The sequence below is a fragment of the Anas platyrhynchos genome, chromosome 7 (assembly GCF_047663525.1).
Source record: "Anas platyrhynchos isolate ZD024472 breed Pekin duck chromosome 7, IASCAAS_PekinDuck_T2T, whole genome shotgun sequence".
NCBI lineage: Eukaryota > Metazoa > Chordata > Aves > Anseriformes > Anatidae > Anas > Anas platyrhynchos.
The window spans coordinates 24618621-24635693 of NC_092593.1; the positions used below are offsets into that span (position 1 = coordinate 24618621).

Genomic DNA, 17073 nt, shown 5'->3' on the forward strand with positions numbered 1-17073 from the left:
TTATAGTAAATTGGCATGTTTCCCTGAACACATATCATTGCATTCACACTATCTCACTCAAATCTAACATGTGATTTTCTAGGTGATTCAATGCAAAATTTAGCTCATTGTTAAGGAACCAAATGCAGTTTTGTTGCTGTGGGGAGAACAGGACAACAAATACCCATGGGTGTGGAAATAGTTTTGGTCCCTTCTTTCTCTCTCTCTCTTTTTTTTTTTATTTTTTTTGGTCAGAAAACTGTCTGTGCCAATCATCCTATGGCATCCAAATCAAGCTCAGCTCTGCTGAAGATAAATGGATATCAAGGCAGCAGCAAGTCTATCACAACCAGATATCAGACCAACATTTGGGTAACCCACAGTAGGTGCTTTCTTCTGGATGACAAGTACAGTATTTCAGACTGTCAGCAAGTTCAGGAAATTCTCCTGTTTCACTCAGTAACACAACACTGACAGTGCAGAAAGTGACTCAACTCTACTGCAATTAGTGTTACTGACCTTCCTCAAATTACTGGCATGGGGGGAAAAAAATCGTGATGTCAAAGAGATAATGAACTGTGGAAGTCAGGCAACATCTGTGCCATAAGGCTTCACTACATTTCCATGGGTGTGTTTCTGATTGGAGTAGTACTATTCTACTCAGAAAGGAAAAAAAATGGGGAGAGATTTTTTGTACTTCAGCAAGAAATGTACATCTCAGATGGATTCCCCACCCATGTCCATCTATTACTATTCTCACATGAACAAAGCTTATATGAATAAATTTGATAAGAGGGTCTTCACAGTTAATAAGAAACACCAGACATCAGCATTCAGAGACACCATATATCACAGATGTGGGGAAAAAAAAAGCTTTGATGGCATCAAAAACAATCAATTCTGTACAAGAAAACATAGCAAATAGTTTAGAAAAGACAAGTCATGGATCAGTATCATGCAATCAGATTCTCATACAAACACCAAAAAGTAGAAAATAAACAATGTATAGGACAAAAAGTTTTCATTGACCTGATTTGTCAGAGATGTTGGCTGTGACTGGCGTAGAGCAGCTTGTGTTAGCCTTTGCGCTGTCCTTGGAAGACCCAACTTTTGGTTTATTTTTCGTTGCCTCTAGTGCTTTGACCTTCTTGGCATGTTTACTTCCTTTGTAGTGGGCCTCGGCCTGGCTCTACAAAGGAGAACAAATCAGGCTCACTTTTTTTTCTGTACTTCTGTATAACACAGTGGACAACAAGGCAGAAAAGTGACACTTTCAATAGTAGGCACCATATTATTCCACTTAGAAAGTTTTAGCATCTTTATATTAGTAGTTTTCCTAGATGTATTTTCTCATATATTCAGATGACAGGATTTTAATGAACAGTTTGTGTTTTCACTAACTAGGAAAAAGAGGCCTCAGGATTAGATAAAGCTCTGCCACTTCTAATGTAATTCTTTGTTTCTATGCTGCTTGAAGATTTACATAACTATACAAATGTAAACAAGACCAATTGAGAAAGATGCTCCTCAATTTTCATGTACCGTTCCCTAGTCTTAATAGCTTGTAGTGTGTAGATGTACCATGCTGTAACACGATTAAATAATCCATTTTTTTCTTCTGTTTGATCTAGTACAAAAGTCAAAGTATTTTCATCATTACACCAACACCAATTGAAACAGGCATTAATAAAAATGACTTCACTATTAGATCAAGCAGAAAGGGGTAAAAAGAAGAAACACCGTACTTCTAAACTTCAATAGGCCCAAGTAAAACATAAGAAATATTTATCAGTCTTGATTGTTTTATAAATTGCCTTCCATAGTTTTTTCCAAACACTAAGAAAATTGGAACCAGAAGGACATGAAGTAGGTAAGCTGATATTTATTATTTTCTCTCTAGCGAAGTGTTGTATATGTATATTTACAGGCTGACGAAACAGAACAGCAGAAATATGTACTAAGATGCAATGTTTACTTCTCCTTTGTCATCAAACTATCTGTAGAAACTAGGTCAGTGTTTTTGAAACTGCACAGCTAAAACTAGACACATAAATAAATGCCTGTTTTTTCAGTGATTTTAGTTCCCTATTATTCTTCCTGAGTGCATATTACCAGCTACTTTGACAAGTCAGGCCACATCACTAGGTGCAAACTAATGAACTGCATGCTTAAGCCAAACCCAAAAGTTTGGAAATATTTGCAAATGACTTTTCAACACTTTTCTCATTTGCTAAGAAATCAATTCACTAAAAATGGATAAAGAACACAGTTTCATACAAAGCCTAATATATTTTCATAACATTTTATATATTGCTATAACGTTTTCATACTACTATTTAGCAATAGGTTTGTATTTTTACTATTACCAAACAAGGTTTATTTAATGATTTGAGACATACTACTATGTGCCTCTATTGAAGGTTACATATTAACTATAAAAGTTAATATTGTAGTTCATTTCAATGTAAAATGGTCAGAGAAAGCATGCTTCATGTAAGATGACCACACCTTGGCACCTGGCATATAACAACATCAGTGCAAGGAAACTTTTACTATGTTCATGCAAAACCACATTCTCACTATGTTATTTAGTTCATTGTGTTAAATGAAACAAATTACATGCTTTATAAAAAGCAACTATGGAATCCAGACTTCTTAGAGGTTATAAAGAGTGCTGTCATAATGAGGAAATTGTCGTAAGGTCCGCAGAAATAGGCATTACAGTACAGTCACCTTGGGACAGCATGTAATATATATATATATATATATATATATTTTATACAAAGGAGTGAGCGAACAGCAGAAACAGCTGGAATAGACCAGACAATAGGATAGACAATTTCGTAGAGTCTTCACAAAAATTATATGCACCATTAAAAGTGATGGAGAACTGCTGTTAAAACATAGGAGTTAAGTTCTTACATACTGAACCTTTGTGATTATATACCCTGTGGAACACAGTGCTTTCTAACTCAAAAGGACGTTGTGGCTGCATTTTTTTTCCCAGTAGGTTTCAGAAAGCAAGCATTGAGTAAGAAAAGCTCATATGTAAGTTTTACTTTGATTTCCTTTGAAATTGGGATTTCTAATCTTCGTTAAAAAACAGTAAAGGTTCTACTCATCAGTCGCTATTGAACTATATCATGATTTAAAAGTCTTTGAACTATTAATACATGTACAAACACAATGTAGTATAAAGAAAAACTACATGGCTATACCACTACTACTACGTGCACTACTTAAAGGGACACTTGTCAACTTCTGGGTTGGAGCTTCTTGGCTCCTGATGAGGTAGAGAAGTACAAATTGTTCGCATCCTGTTACATCCATGTGCCTTAAGCATGAACAGGAGCAAAGTACCATCACCCTGTCTCTCTCCACCCTTGCTGAGCTTTGTTCATTTCTCTTCATTTTGCTGTTGACACATGATGCACTAGGAGTGTCAACCACCAAAAAAATTACATCAACTATTCATGTTTTGCACATATGCACATGCTTGTACATATGTACAGAAATTGAAGCTAAAAATTGAGGTGTATGTATACCCTTTTCATTCTGATACTTTCAACTTTAGAAAAAAAACAGTACGTACAAGATTTTCCACTCCAGTGCTCTCAAGTTGATGATGTCCCTTTAAATACCCAAACTCTATGCTTTGTGCATATGTGTGCTGTTGTACTCCCTGAGACCAAAGCTACAACATAGAAGACATAGGTGCACTCAAGAGAAAGGCTTAGTAAGTCAAATTCTTGATAATAAGCCTTTCTGCTGATATTTGCAATAATAGTGCCAGCAATATCAGTTAGAACCTACTACAGTCTTTGATTCCTTTCATTCAATCCTCATATAGTGTACATGAGACCTGTTGAAAACAAGCAAGCCCAAGCAGGATTAAAATTTAGATTTTCACAAACACAAATGAAGCCTCATGGAATGTGGTGATTGGCTTCACTTTTGATTTAAATTTCATAATTATGATATTTACATTATCAGTTTCATAGTTGTTTATTATAAGGACCGAAGGTAGAGCAGTGACCATCTAAATCTAGCTTCTGAAAACACCTGCCTTTCCCAGAACTTTTTAAACAAGCCAATCATCCTCCAGAGTGGAGCAGGGAGTCCATCTCTGTTTTAAAGTTGCTAGGGATGAAATAACTACCTCAGCTAAATTGTTTCAATAGTTCATCTCATCAGTTAAGTACATGCTATTTATTTTTACACTGAAGTTGTGTATTCTTTTGTTGTAAATACACAACAAAAGTTGTGTATTTAGAATTTGTAAGATTCTAAAATCTAACAAATTAGATTTTGTTAAACCTTTGGGTTTTAGGCTTTTTAAATGCATGTGTATTTCCATGGCACTGTGCATGGTAACACACAGATACTCTTTTCAAACGTGAAGTTAGAAGAGCATCCCTTGAGGTACTGAAGCAACATTTTCTAACCCCTCCAGAGGCACCTGAAGTTCAGAACTTGCTTATTATCCACTGTGAGATGAATCATTGTATTCCATTGCTTTCTGGTAACTAAAATGCAGAATCAACATTAATGGTGTTTCCTGTTACTGAATTACAGACTTTATTGCTCTTCAGAGTTTTCTGGAGTCATAGTAAACAAAAGAAAAGGACAGACATGGGAATCTGAAGTTGGAAAGCAAGTTCTAATTATTTCTGGTATCAATCATACTGATTATTAATGTCCTGGGCATTACTAATCCTAGTTTTGTAACATATTTACACAGCTACCACATTATAGGCAAACTTATTTGCTCAACGTCCCATTTAAAACTTGTTTCTGGCACAATACAGCAATATATTACAGGCAACAAGCTTCTGTAACATGTGACTGAAATATTAAATGTATCTTTGAAACAAGCCATGACATTTATTTATTTATTTTCAGTTAAGACAAGAAGCTGAACTTTTATTTTTAATTTATTTGACAGTCCAGAAGTTTAGGACACATAAGTTTTAAAAGACACGTGCTGTATAAAAGAAAGGTAACTTAAAAATTTTAATGATACAAAAAGAGCAAAATTATAAATTACTATCTTTGGAATATAATATTTTAAATAGATAGTGAATGTACATTTTTTATAAATATTAACACTATATTAGTAACTAACTCATGAAAATTCTTTATAATCAAAACTATATCTATCTGTGAAACAAAAAATGTTGAAAACAACAGAAGTGTTATTTAGTTTCTGAAAACGAGAGCTCTAAAATTAGGAAAAGTCAAAATACCATAACTTTAATGGATCTCACTGTACTCACGTACTATGATGCTTTTTAACTGCATAATAATTTATTACTGTATATAGGCCTGCATTTACTATAGAGATGAATCAATGAAGGAGAATAATTTTGTTGATGTCATTGTGCCACAATTCAATATTATTGGAATATTTATTTTTTCATTTAAAAAGATCATTACTTCTGTTCCTTATATTATCAAAACTAAATGTCATCATTGAACTTGCATTACTATTATCATTTTAAATGAAATGCTTGCTAGGTCAAGAAGGGCAGGGGTTTTTGTTTGTTCAGTTTTGGGTTTTGTCTGCTTGGTTTTTGTGTTTTGAAAAACTGGAATAAAATATTTCTTATGAAAGAGCTCCCTATCTAAAATGAAAATCTAATTTTCACTTGTTTCTAAAGCTGAATGTGGTCTACTAGCTTGATATATACACATTTCTCCATTTTAAAATGGAATCCTCCTCGTTATTAGAAATTATAGGAACCCACTGGGTACTGGTTAGGAAGTTTAATGAACAAGAGGAGTGTCAAGCTACAATAAATGTGGAATTAAATAAGAGAATGCAAAATATGTCTTTGTACTGATATAGGCCAAATTCCACAAAATTGTTCATGCATTTGTCTGGCATTAGTATTTGATCAACAGAATGCCTATTATAAGACACTAAACAAATGTCTGTTTTTAGAATATCATTGTGTAGTGAAAAAGACATGTTTTGAGATCCTTTGCAAATAGCTTAGAATATACTCAACAAAGACAAAAATACGCAGTTTTTGCTTTTTTTTTTTTCAAATTTCTGTACCTTAAAATATTTGCCTGTCCACTCTTTAAGCAATATTGATTATCTCCATTCAAACCCATTAAATAGTATGCAAAAACAAACAGACTGTTAAGCCTTTTTTAAAACAAACAAACAAACAAACAAAAAAACAGGCTTACAAGGCTAAAACACTAGCTATAAAGGTTAATGACTTGGTTGTATGGACAAGCTCTTCCTCTCAAAAATATATAAAAATATATTCCATTTGAGACATACAAATCATCCAAATGTCACATTTTACTCAGAATCTGAAGTTACTTGTAAATTGCTGCTTTCAGCTGTCAGTTCTTAAGTTTAAAATCTAAACATCAGGACATTCATCTTCAAGACTACATGCAATACATTTGCTATGATGTATTGCCTTATATACTAGATTCTAATAGAATCTAATAGAACATCAACAATGCAAATCTTCATCTTCTACACATAAACATGCTTCCTAAGAAAGTGTGACTATCATTAGCAAGTAATATCACAAGTAGCTTTACTTTGCATAAACTTAAATGTATGCATATATAGAGAGATGTATATAGAAATATAAAGATGTATAAAGATAACCAGGGAGAACACAGATCATATAGATTCATTGAAAGCCATATTACCTTCAAGAACCTATTAAAATTCTGCTAAGTACAAAAGTACAAAATGCAGTACAAAAGATGACAGAAAATTACCTGTCTGGAGCAGTGACTGACAGTATATTTGAAATCAGCGCTATTCATTTTGACAGTTCACAACTGAGTGAGTTTGAGAATCTATTTGCTGTGTGAATGACTAATTAAGTGAATTTATTACTACATAGAGAAGGAATATTAACCTATCAGATCTCTTCAATGACAACCTGATGCACCTGAAACGGTGTTGAAAAATTTTATCTCATCTGATATTAAGAATAGATGTAATTGAAGAAACCTGTAACACCGAAGTATTCATGCTTTTGTTACACCAAAGCTGTGTGTTATTTTTAAAATTTTGTTTTCAATATATCTCCAAAATCTAATTGCTCCAAATAGTAAGGTAAGTTACTATTGAAACAGACATGGAGAAAATGCAAAAGCTGTGAAAATCAGTTATGTCATAAGAAAGCAACTAGTCAAACTTAGTTTAAAGCTCTGTTAAACAGCTGTTTTTGAACAGAACTTTCAGCACATTATAACCCTGCACTCTGTAATCATGCAATATTTCTGTCATGTTGAAGCTAACAACTTTCATCATTTTGTCATTTCTGCCTTCAAAACAGAAAATTACCTTCACAAGTTCCTAAGATTTATGCTTTTAATTACCTCCTTTTTGCTTCACTACTCTTCAAACCCAAAGAATCGATATAAATAGTTTATTTATAGGAAAAATATAAAACATTTGACAAAAGATTATAACAATTATGCAGATTTTTATTTGATGCTATTGATTATTTTGTGTGTTATCTTTTTGATAGTACAAGTAATCCATTCAAATTTGCAAAGTTAACGTTTGGTAACAGTAGCCTAAATTTCAAAAACTTTCCTTCTGTTTTTGTTTGTTTTTTTAAAAGAAGATCACAGTCATCACATCATTTTTATTAGCTATAAAAGCATTCAATAAGTTGTCTGTCAGCATCTCTTAATGCCCAACTGTTACATCTGCTTTTTCTGATCTGCCCACAAGGTGTTTTTTTCCTTGGTTTCTGAGCCTTTGCAGGCAATAACAAACAGCAGCACTGATTTAGAGTCATAAATCAGAGAGCACAACATGTTATACAAACACATGTTTATGTCAATGAAATGATATCTTATCAACAAGGTGTTACCTAACTGGCTGCATCACAGCCAGGGACCTTTCTACAAGAAAGGGAAAGTGTGCATTGAGGGAAGCACATACTTCTTTTAGATGTGATCAACAGATGTTAAAACTTTTTCAAAAGGAAAACAACAACCAAAACAGCAAACAAACAAACCATGTGGACTGCTGGTGTAATATTTGTGAATTTGGAGTACAGATGGTGAGGAAAGGGACTGGATTAGCACTGACAGTATCAGCTAGTGCCCAGGCTCCTGAGACTCTGGGGAATATCAATGCAAATAACGAGAATAGAGCAGAGGAAAGCTTCTTGATTTCTATGCACAAAGAAAAACAATTTTGCCAAAGCCTAACAAGTACCCTTGCAAGCATGACTTACTTTTCTCTTACTGCTGCAATTTGCAGTGCCAGACACTAGAAAAGAGCATAACAGAAAACTTGGGTACAGTCTGGCCAAAGCTCCACAGCTGCTGAAGGGACTTACTGCCACACAGCAGCTACAGGAGATGCTGCAGACTTGCCTGGTGGCCAAAGGGAAGAGGAAGAATGAGCCAAGTGTAGGCAGAGAAGAAATCTATGGGGATAGTAAACAGCCATCTTTCCCTTGCCCTGTTGCCTCTGGACCTTTTATAGATACCATAAAGATACAGCAAACCTTATTTGAACTGCTTTTTGTTTCTGCTAGAATGTCTGCAATATAAATAATTAATATCTACAAACCAGACCTATAAGGTTAATATGAAAACTTATTTAGCAAAGCTTATCTATAGCCTATATAGATACACCACAGGTTTGGAAAGAATCCCAGAATTCTTAAAAGGGAAGGAAAACTAAACAAAACAAACAAACACACAAACAAAAAAAGTGAAAAAAAAAATCACCATTTTTCAAAGGTTAAGATACATCTGCTTGCTCTTGGTGGACTAATTTCATCCCTTGCTCTGCTGGCCTTTACATACGAGTAAGATCTGACTCACCACTACAATCTGTTCCATGAAGAGGACTCTTTCTCTTCTGCTGGATAGTGTCTGCTGGTAGCAAATGTAACTGAGATATTTCACAATTTTTCTGAGCTAGATTATTAACACAAAACCAGAACTTGAACTTTACTCAAATACTAGATTTTGCTGTGTTGGAACACATACTGTTTCATCATCGTGTAGAAATTAAACAATAAAAATGGTGGTAACAAAGGTTTTAATGCAAAGATGGAAACACCTATGTCTATTATAACATACTGAAGTGAATACAACAGCAACAATTAATAAATATTATTTTATTTTAAGCAGTTTTCTAAAAAAGGCATAACAGAATAAAGTTTATGCAGGAAGAAATCTATATCTCAATTCTGACTACTCTGATTAATCAGTCTCATCAACTACTAATCCTGACATTGATATCCCTTTTAAATTGATATTTAACTTAATCCAATGCTATTTGACTTCCAGTACTGACCATCATAAGAGTTTGTTTAGGAAAAAGCTTCTTGCTCTATTTTGTCCTCCTTTTTTTTCTCATTTCACTTCACTTCATGGTAGACAACCCTACTAACTTCCTTTACTTTTTTTTTCTTCTTCTTCTCCCCTGGAATCATATTCTTTAGGTCAATTAACTTTCTGCTATTTCTTTAAATGCTTCTCTCATAACTAAATTCTGCTCCCCACCTCCACTGAAAAAGGAAAAATAAATAAGCACAGTTAACAAGCTGAAAATCTTAGAACAGATTTTAAAGTTTCTAACAAAAAAAAGCTCTCTACACTCAAAGTGTGGAACTCTGCTGCCCCCTCATCCGTGTGGAATTATTTACATTTCTCCTATAATTGCAGGTCTCTCTTTCCACATCAGCTCCGTTTTTATAAAATAAAATAAATAAAAAATATTCAAACAAAATATTTGATTTTGTAAAATACCATTCCATTCTATTTTAGTTTCCTTATTTTCACTTTTATGAAAATCATACCAAACCCAAATATATTAGCCACAGTCCCCAGTTAAAGTAGTTCAAAACATATCTACAAATGTTGCTCTATACAAATGATTAAATAATTCATGAAGAAAAAATCATAATTCATTCAGAAAAATGTATGTGTTCTTGTATTTTACTTTTGCAAATTTTCTTTACAATATATTAGAATAAAGCTGAACTATCAGACACACTGTTAGGCCCACTGTGCCATGCGAGTGTCTTGTGCTGCAGTATAGTTTTAACTGTCTGGTATTAACAAAAGAACTTTAAGTAGTACTTTTATACTGTGTGACAAATACCTGAGCATCTCTCTACAAAAACTGCATCTGCAAACAACTTCTGTTCTCTGAAGGAATAATACTGAGTGCCTGAATGTATACCAACAGAAAAACAGGTATGTAAATTTGATTCTCTTTAATTGAGAAAAACATGGTGTTCCTTAACTCAATGGTCTGCCTACTGGCAAAGTTAACTGCATTCATTTCTAAAGGTTCATTTCGGAAATGTTCGTGATTAGTATTAGTGCATTTGCATAAGTGTTGTACAAGTAAAACGTATACCCTGTGCCTTCTAGTAATGGTACATAGCAGGGATGATGGAAAAAAGGACAAAGGGGACATAGAGTTGCACTGACAGTCATTGGTAACATATAGAATCTTCCTTAAATTAATTATATATTCAAGCTATAGCATCTTTCTAGAAAAGATGAACTACATTTGTTTTTCATATTTTCTACACAAACCTTGCCTACCAAGTCTCTTCATACTATTTCACATTTCATTCACATTTTCTTCATGAGCTTACACAAGCAAAACAGCATAAGTAGTGAGCAACTAAGGATTTCTCCTTATTCTGCTTTTACTAAACCAGTCTTACAGTGTAATATACCCTTTTGTTCCCTCTCTAAGTCTAAAACCTATAAATTATTTTATTTATAAATCATTGGAACTAAACTCTTTGGTTTTCAACTCTGTAGGCAAACAGTTAACAGTTTGGACTCACCTCAATCTTTTCATAAGTACCCTTTCAACCATATACTGTATGACAAATAAAAATTGCATATATTGTTCCTGCATACTTGATACATTATAATAGGCATAAGTAGTAGAAACTGGAGTCAGGTTCTTGGTATCTTGGTTCTTATTATCAATGCCCTGTTATACAAATGATTTGTAACAGAGCTTAATTAAAAAAATAATGCTGACCACCTTGCAACCTTTTTCCTATTTTTCCTTGCAACCTATTTTCCTATTTTTGCTATTTAGGCTTTGCTTCTTTGAAACACAAAGAAAAACAATGCATGATTGTTTTGCATGAAAAACAATGCATGTTTGAAAAACAACGCATGATTAACAACAAAAAGAAATCCAATATGACTGTGAAGAAGAAACAAGATGAAGGACAGAAGTACTACTGACAGAGGTCACTTTTGACCTCTGAAATCTGCTATTCCAAAGTCAAAATATTATGTCCTGAAGAGTTTTAAAGATCATAGATATTTTCTTTGCTAACCAAATTATTATCCTGTTTCAGAAAAGAACAGGGAAAGAATAACCTCACCCCTCACTCCCCCCTCCAAACTCCATATGGTTGTTCCCTAAATTACCTTTTGAGATTTACAAAGCAGAGACAAGATAAGGAAGAGAACATCTTGAAGAGACATATTTATTTCCCACATGTATTGACAGATCAGACTCCAATGCTTAAAAAGAGTATAGTTTGAAGAGTATGAGTCAAAATTAATTTCTGTCTTGAAGGAGGATAAACTGGTCAGACTAAAACTAGACTAAGTTTGCATGCGGATCTTTCCTCGGTTTTGCTTTTAAAAAATGTTTTAAAATTACAGAAGATTGAAAGATCCTAAAGAATTCAGTTAGAAACTCTTTAGGAAACTAAAAACTCCCAGAAAATTTTGCTTCTCAAAATAAAGAAACCATCACTTCAACATTAGGTATGTTTACTCCTGGAGTGAAGACAAATTATTTTAAAAAGTGTTCCATCCCTGATATTAGACTTTATCCTCCTGCAGATAGCTGCAGATCCCTGCTTCTGTATCTGATGTCAGGACACTCTTAACAAAGCTAAACCAACAAACACACTAACGGATGAAAAGAAATCTGAAACCTTTGCAATTTACTGCGTTAATTTAATGGGAGGCTGGAAAACAATAAATTGACTAAGTCAGAAATATTTTGGTCTATTGATCCAGACCAGTGAGTACCCACAGTGTGAAAAAAAGATTACAGGCAAGGAAACCAATTTTCTTCTCACAGACAAATATCCAATACTCAGGCAGTAGATAGAGCACTACCGGAATCAGGTCAGAAGCTTCAAACACTATGCAGCTGAAATTCATTTAGGAGGAAAAAAAAAGTAAGAAAACTACTTAATAGCTATTTTTTGTCATTTTTATTTCATTTGCTTGCATAATTTAGGTCAAAGGAAGTTCAAAGGAACAAAATGCCCATCAACTACAAGGAGCATGTCAGCCTTGTAGAGCTAGAAGAAGGAATTGTAACTATGAAGTGGATGAACTGCAAATTTCATTCTGCAATGTGCTACACTCAAGAGTTTGATGAAAGTTATAATTTGATGCCGCCAGAAAGGGTTTCAAAACATCCTTCGAATGTTGCACAGTAGAACAGATCCACTGAAAGATTCAACAGATATAAAGACTGTTCCGCACCCCAAATAAAATTTCACATTATAAAGGTCCAAAAAGAAAAATACAAGCAAAGAGACCAGGTTTTTATTTTTATGAAGGAGGTTACAAGCTAAGAAGGAACTATGCATCATCATTTCAAGGAGTAACAGACACAAGAAAATCCTTGTATGCATGCATGTAAAAAAAAAAAAAAATAATAATCAAGAGATTACAAAGGAGTCTGCAGAGCTGATTGGAAAGGGCATTATCTCTGAAATTATGATAATGCAGATTACCACAGGCTGTGGGGAAGGAATAATATTTAAATAAAATAAAATCACACACAAGGAAAAAAAAAAAAGGCAACACACACACAGATGAATAACTCTCAAGGTTAGAAGACTGAACCTGGAGAAAAGGTTTAAAATCTTATGTAAGCTTCCCAGGAGAAGCTGAATAATGTGATGAAAGGCTACACAGATTTTACAGTAGTAGTGCTATTCTATGAAAACTTGTTTTCCAAATATTTTTGTATGCTCTGGTTATGAAATGTTTTTGAAACTTTAAGAATTTTCTAGTATTAATAACACTACTAGAGTCTCAGCACATTCTAAAATCAAATTTCCAGGTTGCTTTTGAAAGCCCTGTTAAAACAAGCTGCTGTAGAAAGTAAGGAACTGCTTTTTATCACTACCAGCAACATGGTCTTGATGCCTCATCCATTCTTAAAACCATCCATTACAAAAGGATTTTATCTCCTAGTAGCTAGAACAGAGCATTTTGAGCATGTTGAGAAAGAAAGGAGTATGACAGAGTACGAATACAGCCACCCCAGAAGAGGGAACAAGGCTGTAATCTGACATGCTCTTCTGATGTCACCATTTAAAGCAGAATACAATATGCATTGTTTGTTCTACCTTGTCAGCAAGTCTAGATAGGAAAAATTGCTCAGTTGGCAGATGTACAAAATGATACACTATTTCATCTCTTTTTTTGTTTTGTGCCACTGAGTTGCGATATAAGCTATCTGCCTTGAAGTACTGTTTGTCCATCCAAATGTCACTGTAGACAAAAGGAACAACTCCTCTAGGGGCCTGACCCATGAGCAGGCAGGACCCTGACCTCAGAAAGAGAGGGAAGAGAAGGAACAGGCTGAGCCAGCCTGTGACAAAAGAAGGTTGAACTCAGAAGCAGAACTTTATTGGTTCCTTGTTCTAATCAGTAGAAGTAGGTATTTGGACCAATAATCAGAGCAAAAAGATTTTTTAAACTTAAACCTTAACCTTAAAGAGAAATGACAAGTGAACTAAGTTTAAAAAAAAAAAAGAAAAAAAAAAAAAGAAAAAAATACTTTTGAAATCTGTTAAGTAGATATTAACCACTTCAAAGAAAGTTTAATAAGCTTGTGAAACGATGACAGATTTTTGATTCAGAAATCAATTTGAAGGTAAGACTGCAATGCTTCAAAATCCTCGCCAGCGTAGACAAGAAAGTCAAACTGGGAAAATCACATTACAAAGTCACTTCAAAATAGAATGGTAGAGGCAAGAGCAAGAAAAGCAGAGCAAAAGGTACCAATACTTTATTGTGAAACTCCAGTAGTTCCAACCACTCAATAGCCTTGAGGAGCTGTCTTCAAACTATTATAGACTGAAATTATGATAGCAAAATATTTAATCATGCATCACTTAAGTAATAGTTCTTACACTTGAGAGCAAGTACAGAGAAATACAGAGGTGCTGTTTCATTGTATGTTTTTACTGAAAATCATGCCTAAAGATTTACTGTCTGGAACTTGAGAAAAAAAGTATAGTGTAGTCCTCAAATCCAAGAACAAAGGTGCATGGTAGCAATCAGCACCAGTCACTCAGCTGGTCTGTTTGCCTTGGCAGTATCACTCTCAATCAGTTAGTTAAGGTTATGTGTGAAGACCACTACTTTCCAGATACTTTCAAGAAAAATGAAGAACAATGTACCACTACAGACTTCCACTCTGAGTGGGCAAGGCAACAGCCCAGCAGGTTGAGCAACATGTATGCAGAACTATGACTGACTTTGGGAAGAAAAAAAAAAAAAAAAAAAAAAAAAAAAAAAAAAGAGCCTTGGATTAATTATTGAAATTGTTACCAAATGAAATAGACAAGGGGTGGGGTGGAAGGGATGAAAACAACCAATACTCACATCAGAGTTAAAGCGAAGCTGGCAGACATTACAGGAAATGACTTGTTTCTTCTTTGGGGGAATGGACACTCCAAAGGTATGGTTTATGACTGCTTTTTGCACAGGATCCATCTGGAGAACAAACAACGATCCATTTACAACTTCTCCGGGCAATATACAGTAAAGAAAAATAAATAAAAAGTAGCTTTCTACTGGAAGTCTATTCTTTTTTTTTTTTGAGATAAACAAAGGGAAATAATATTTCAGTCCTCATAACCTCATAATAATTAGATTTAACACAGTTTGGGGATTTTGTAGCCTGCCAGAGCTTATAAAAACAACTGGCAGCTCCATCACTGCTGCCACCCCCAGGCTACCAAATAACCTCTCCCCAAACCCTACACATCCTCCACATTCTCAGCACCTGACAGTCACATCTAAATTGCAAAGAGGCCCCAAAAGCCTCCCCATGTTATTCAGCAGGCATTGTGAAAATCAGTTTTGCCCCCTAACAAATCCATGACATTTGTCTCTATTTGTTTTTCTGTTCAGTGATAGATATCATCAGTTATTTGGAATATATTATCTCCTGGAGATTTCTTTGTCAGAGAAAGCCTTTGCAGGCTCCATTAGAAACATCATTTGCTTAGAAAATGGTCGCAATCTCCAAACATTTCTATGTAGAACTGGTGAGTGACAGAGCCTGTGGTAAGACTCAGGTTCAGAGGAGCAGGCAGGGTATGTTTGCACCAGGAAAAAGTAACCAAAGTTAACACAGTTCAAAAAACATTTTGACACTCTGAAAATTGGAGATAAGTAAAGCACTGACTATAATAATCCTAAATTTGATCATTTTCACGATTTGGAAATGATTACATCTATGCTAAATTCCAGGACCACTGCTGAACACTAGTTGAGAATATCTAGTTGAGAAGTCTGCAGAGAGCTCTGTTGTTAACTCTACCGGCATGGGGGAACAGCACTGGAAGTTAAAGGGTAATAACTGCTACTGCATTAAGGTCTCAGTTAAGCATAATGTCTTGTTCATAATGCAGTATAGATACAGATTAAAATGAATTTATTGATTCAAAGATTCAGTCATTTTATCAATTCGTATAAAATAGTATATTTGGAGTGATCTCACAGCTGACACTGCTCTGAGCAGGAGGTTGGACCAGATGACCTCTGAGGCCCCTTCCAACCTCCATCATCCTATGAGCACTTGTACATGCATGGTCTCAATTTTTAAATTAAGATATGAAATAGATTCTGAAAAGGAGAGGAAGAAAACGGTGATCTACAAGAAAAGATAAATGCTCATTTCCCAACCTTGTCTTTAAACCAGCACAGGAGAAAATAGTTCAATTTGCTTGAAAGTTACATTTTTCTGAAGCTTGTTTTGCAGTCACAGTGATGATTTTTCCTTTACAGTACTATTTTAAGAAATGAAACCTGGCTGTTTAATCTTGGATGATACACATCACATATCAGATAGTAAACTGACTTATAAAAGGAAAAAAGGAAGTTGAAGTTAATGATTTATTAATTAAAGAATTATAATTTCAAGTTAGCTGTTTCCAGAGTTTCCAAACCTGAGAATAAAGATTGTAATTTTTCCTTAGAACAAAACCATGCTTCCAGAGAAACCTGCATTAACAAGGATTTGCTCTGCATATATGCACATCTACAAACTCAAAAATGTAAGAAAAACCTTTTGCATCATATTTGCCTAAAAATAGATTCTCTAATAATCCATTACCTAACATTCAACTCCTACTAAGCAATTTTATTTTCATTTTTGGGACTAAAGCTACAGTGGTTTCTTGCTAGATTCCTCTTAAACCAAATGCATGGTTTTGTAGATGTTATTGCTATCTAATTTTCTGGAGATAATACCATTTTTAATCAGCTTTTGCTATTAAATTCTGGATTTCATTGCCACGGCGGTTCTATGTTAATACAAACAGCTACAAAAGTAAAAACATCATTTAGAATGAAATAGCGGATTATTAAATGACACTATAGTGTTGCTACAACAAATGTGATAAAGTCTAAAATAAAAATTGAAATAAACATCCTTATTTCGTGTTTCCTTATGGACTACAATAACAGTTTAAAGTTTAATAGTTTAAAATAAAACAAAAACCCTGTTTCTGTCTTGTTCCACTTTTTGCATCCCCCCACATAATATACCACAATTATACATGCAGATTAAAAGTTTTTTTTAACATTCATTTTATAATATATATGCTACTTGATACACATTATCACATTTATAATATATTAAAAGATTGCTGTATCATTAGGGAACAGCATTTATTTATTTATTATTTTTAATGGCGCATATGTTTTACTTTTCAACTTAACTAATAGATCTGGTAATCTACAACTAAAAAGTAATGCTGAAAAGTACCTCAACCATTTGAAGCGTCTGAGTTCAGAGAGAAGTAATAGCAAAAATACCCACTA

The 17073-nt window shown here is 34.1% G+C and overlaps 1 protein-coding gene across 15 annotated transcripts in view; it reads right to left on the bottom strand.

The window, feature by feature from the left end:
* Positions 1-17073, bottom strand: part of ZNF385B (zinc finger protein 385B) — a 169584-nt gene that overhangs the window by 25279 nt on the left and 127232 nt on the right. For 14 of the 15 annotated variants that reach the window (XM_027461300.3, XM_072041030.1, XM_072041031.1 and 11 more), the window contains 2 exons: positions 14626-14736; positions 1009-1168 (listed from right to left, as the gene is read on the bottom strand). In XM_027461300.3, coding sequence (XP_027317101.1) covers positions 1009-1168; positions 14626-14736 — 271 coding nt within the window. The remainder of the gene's footprint in view (positions 1-1008; positions 1169-14625; positions 14737-17073) is intronic. The other variant, XM_072041032.1, reaches the window with a different exon arrangement.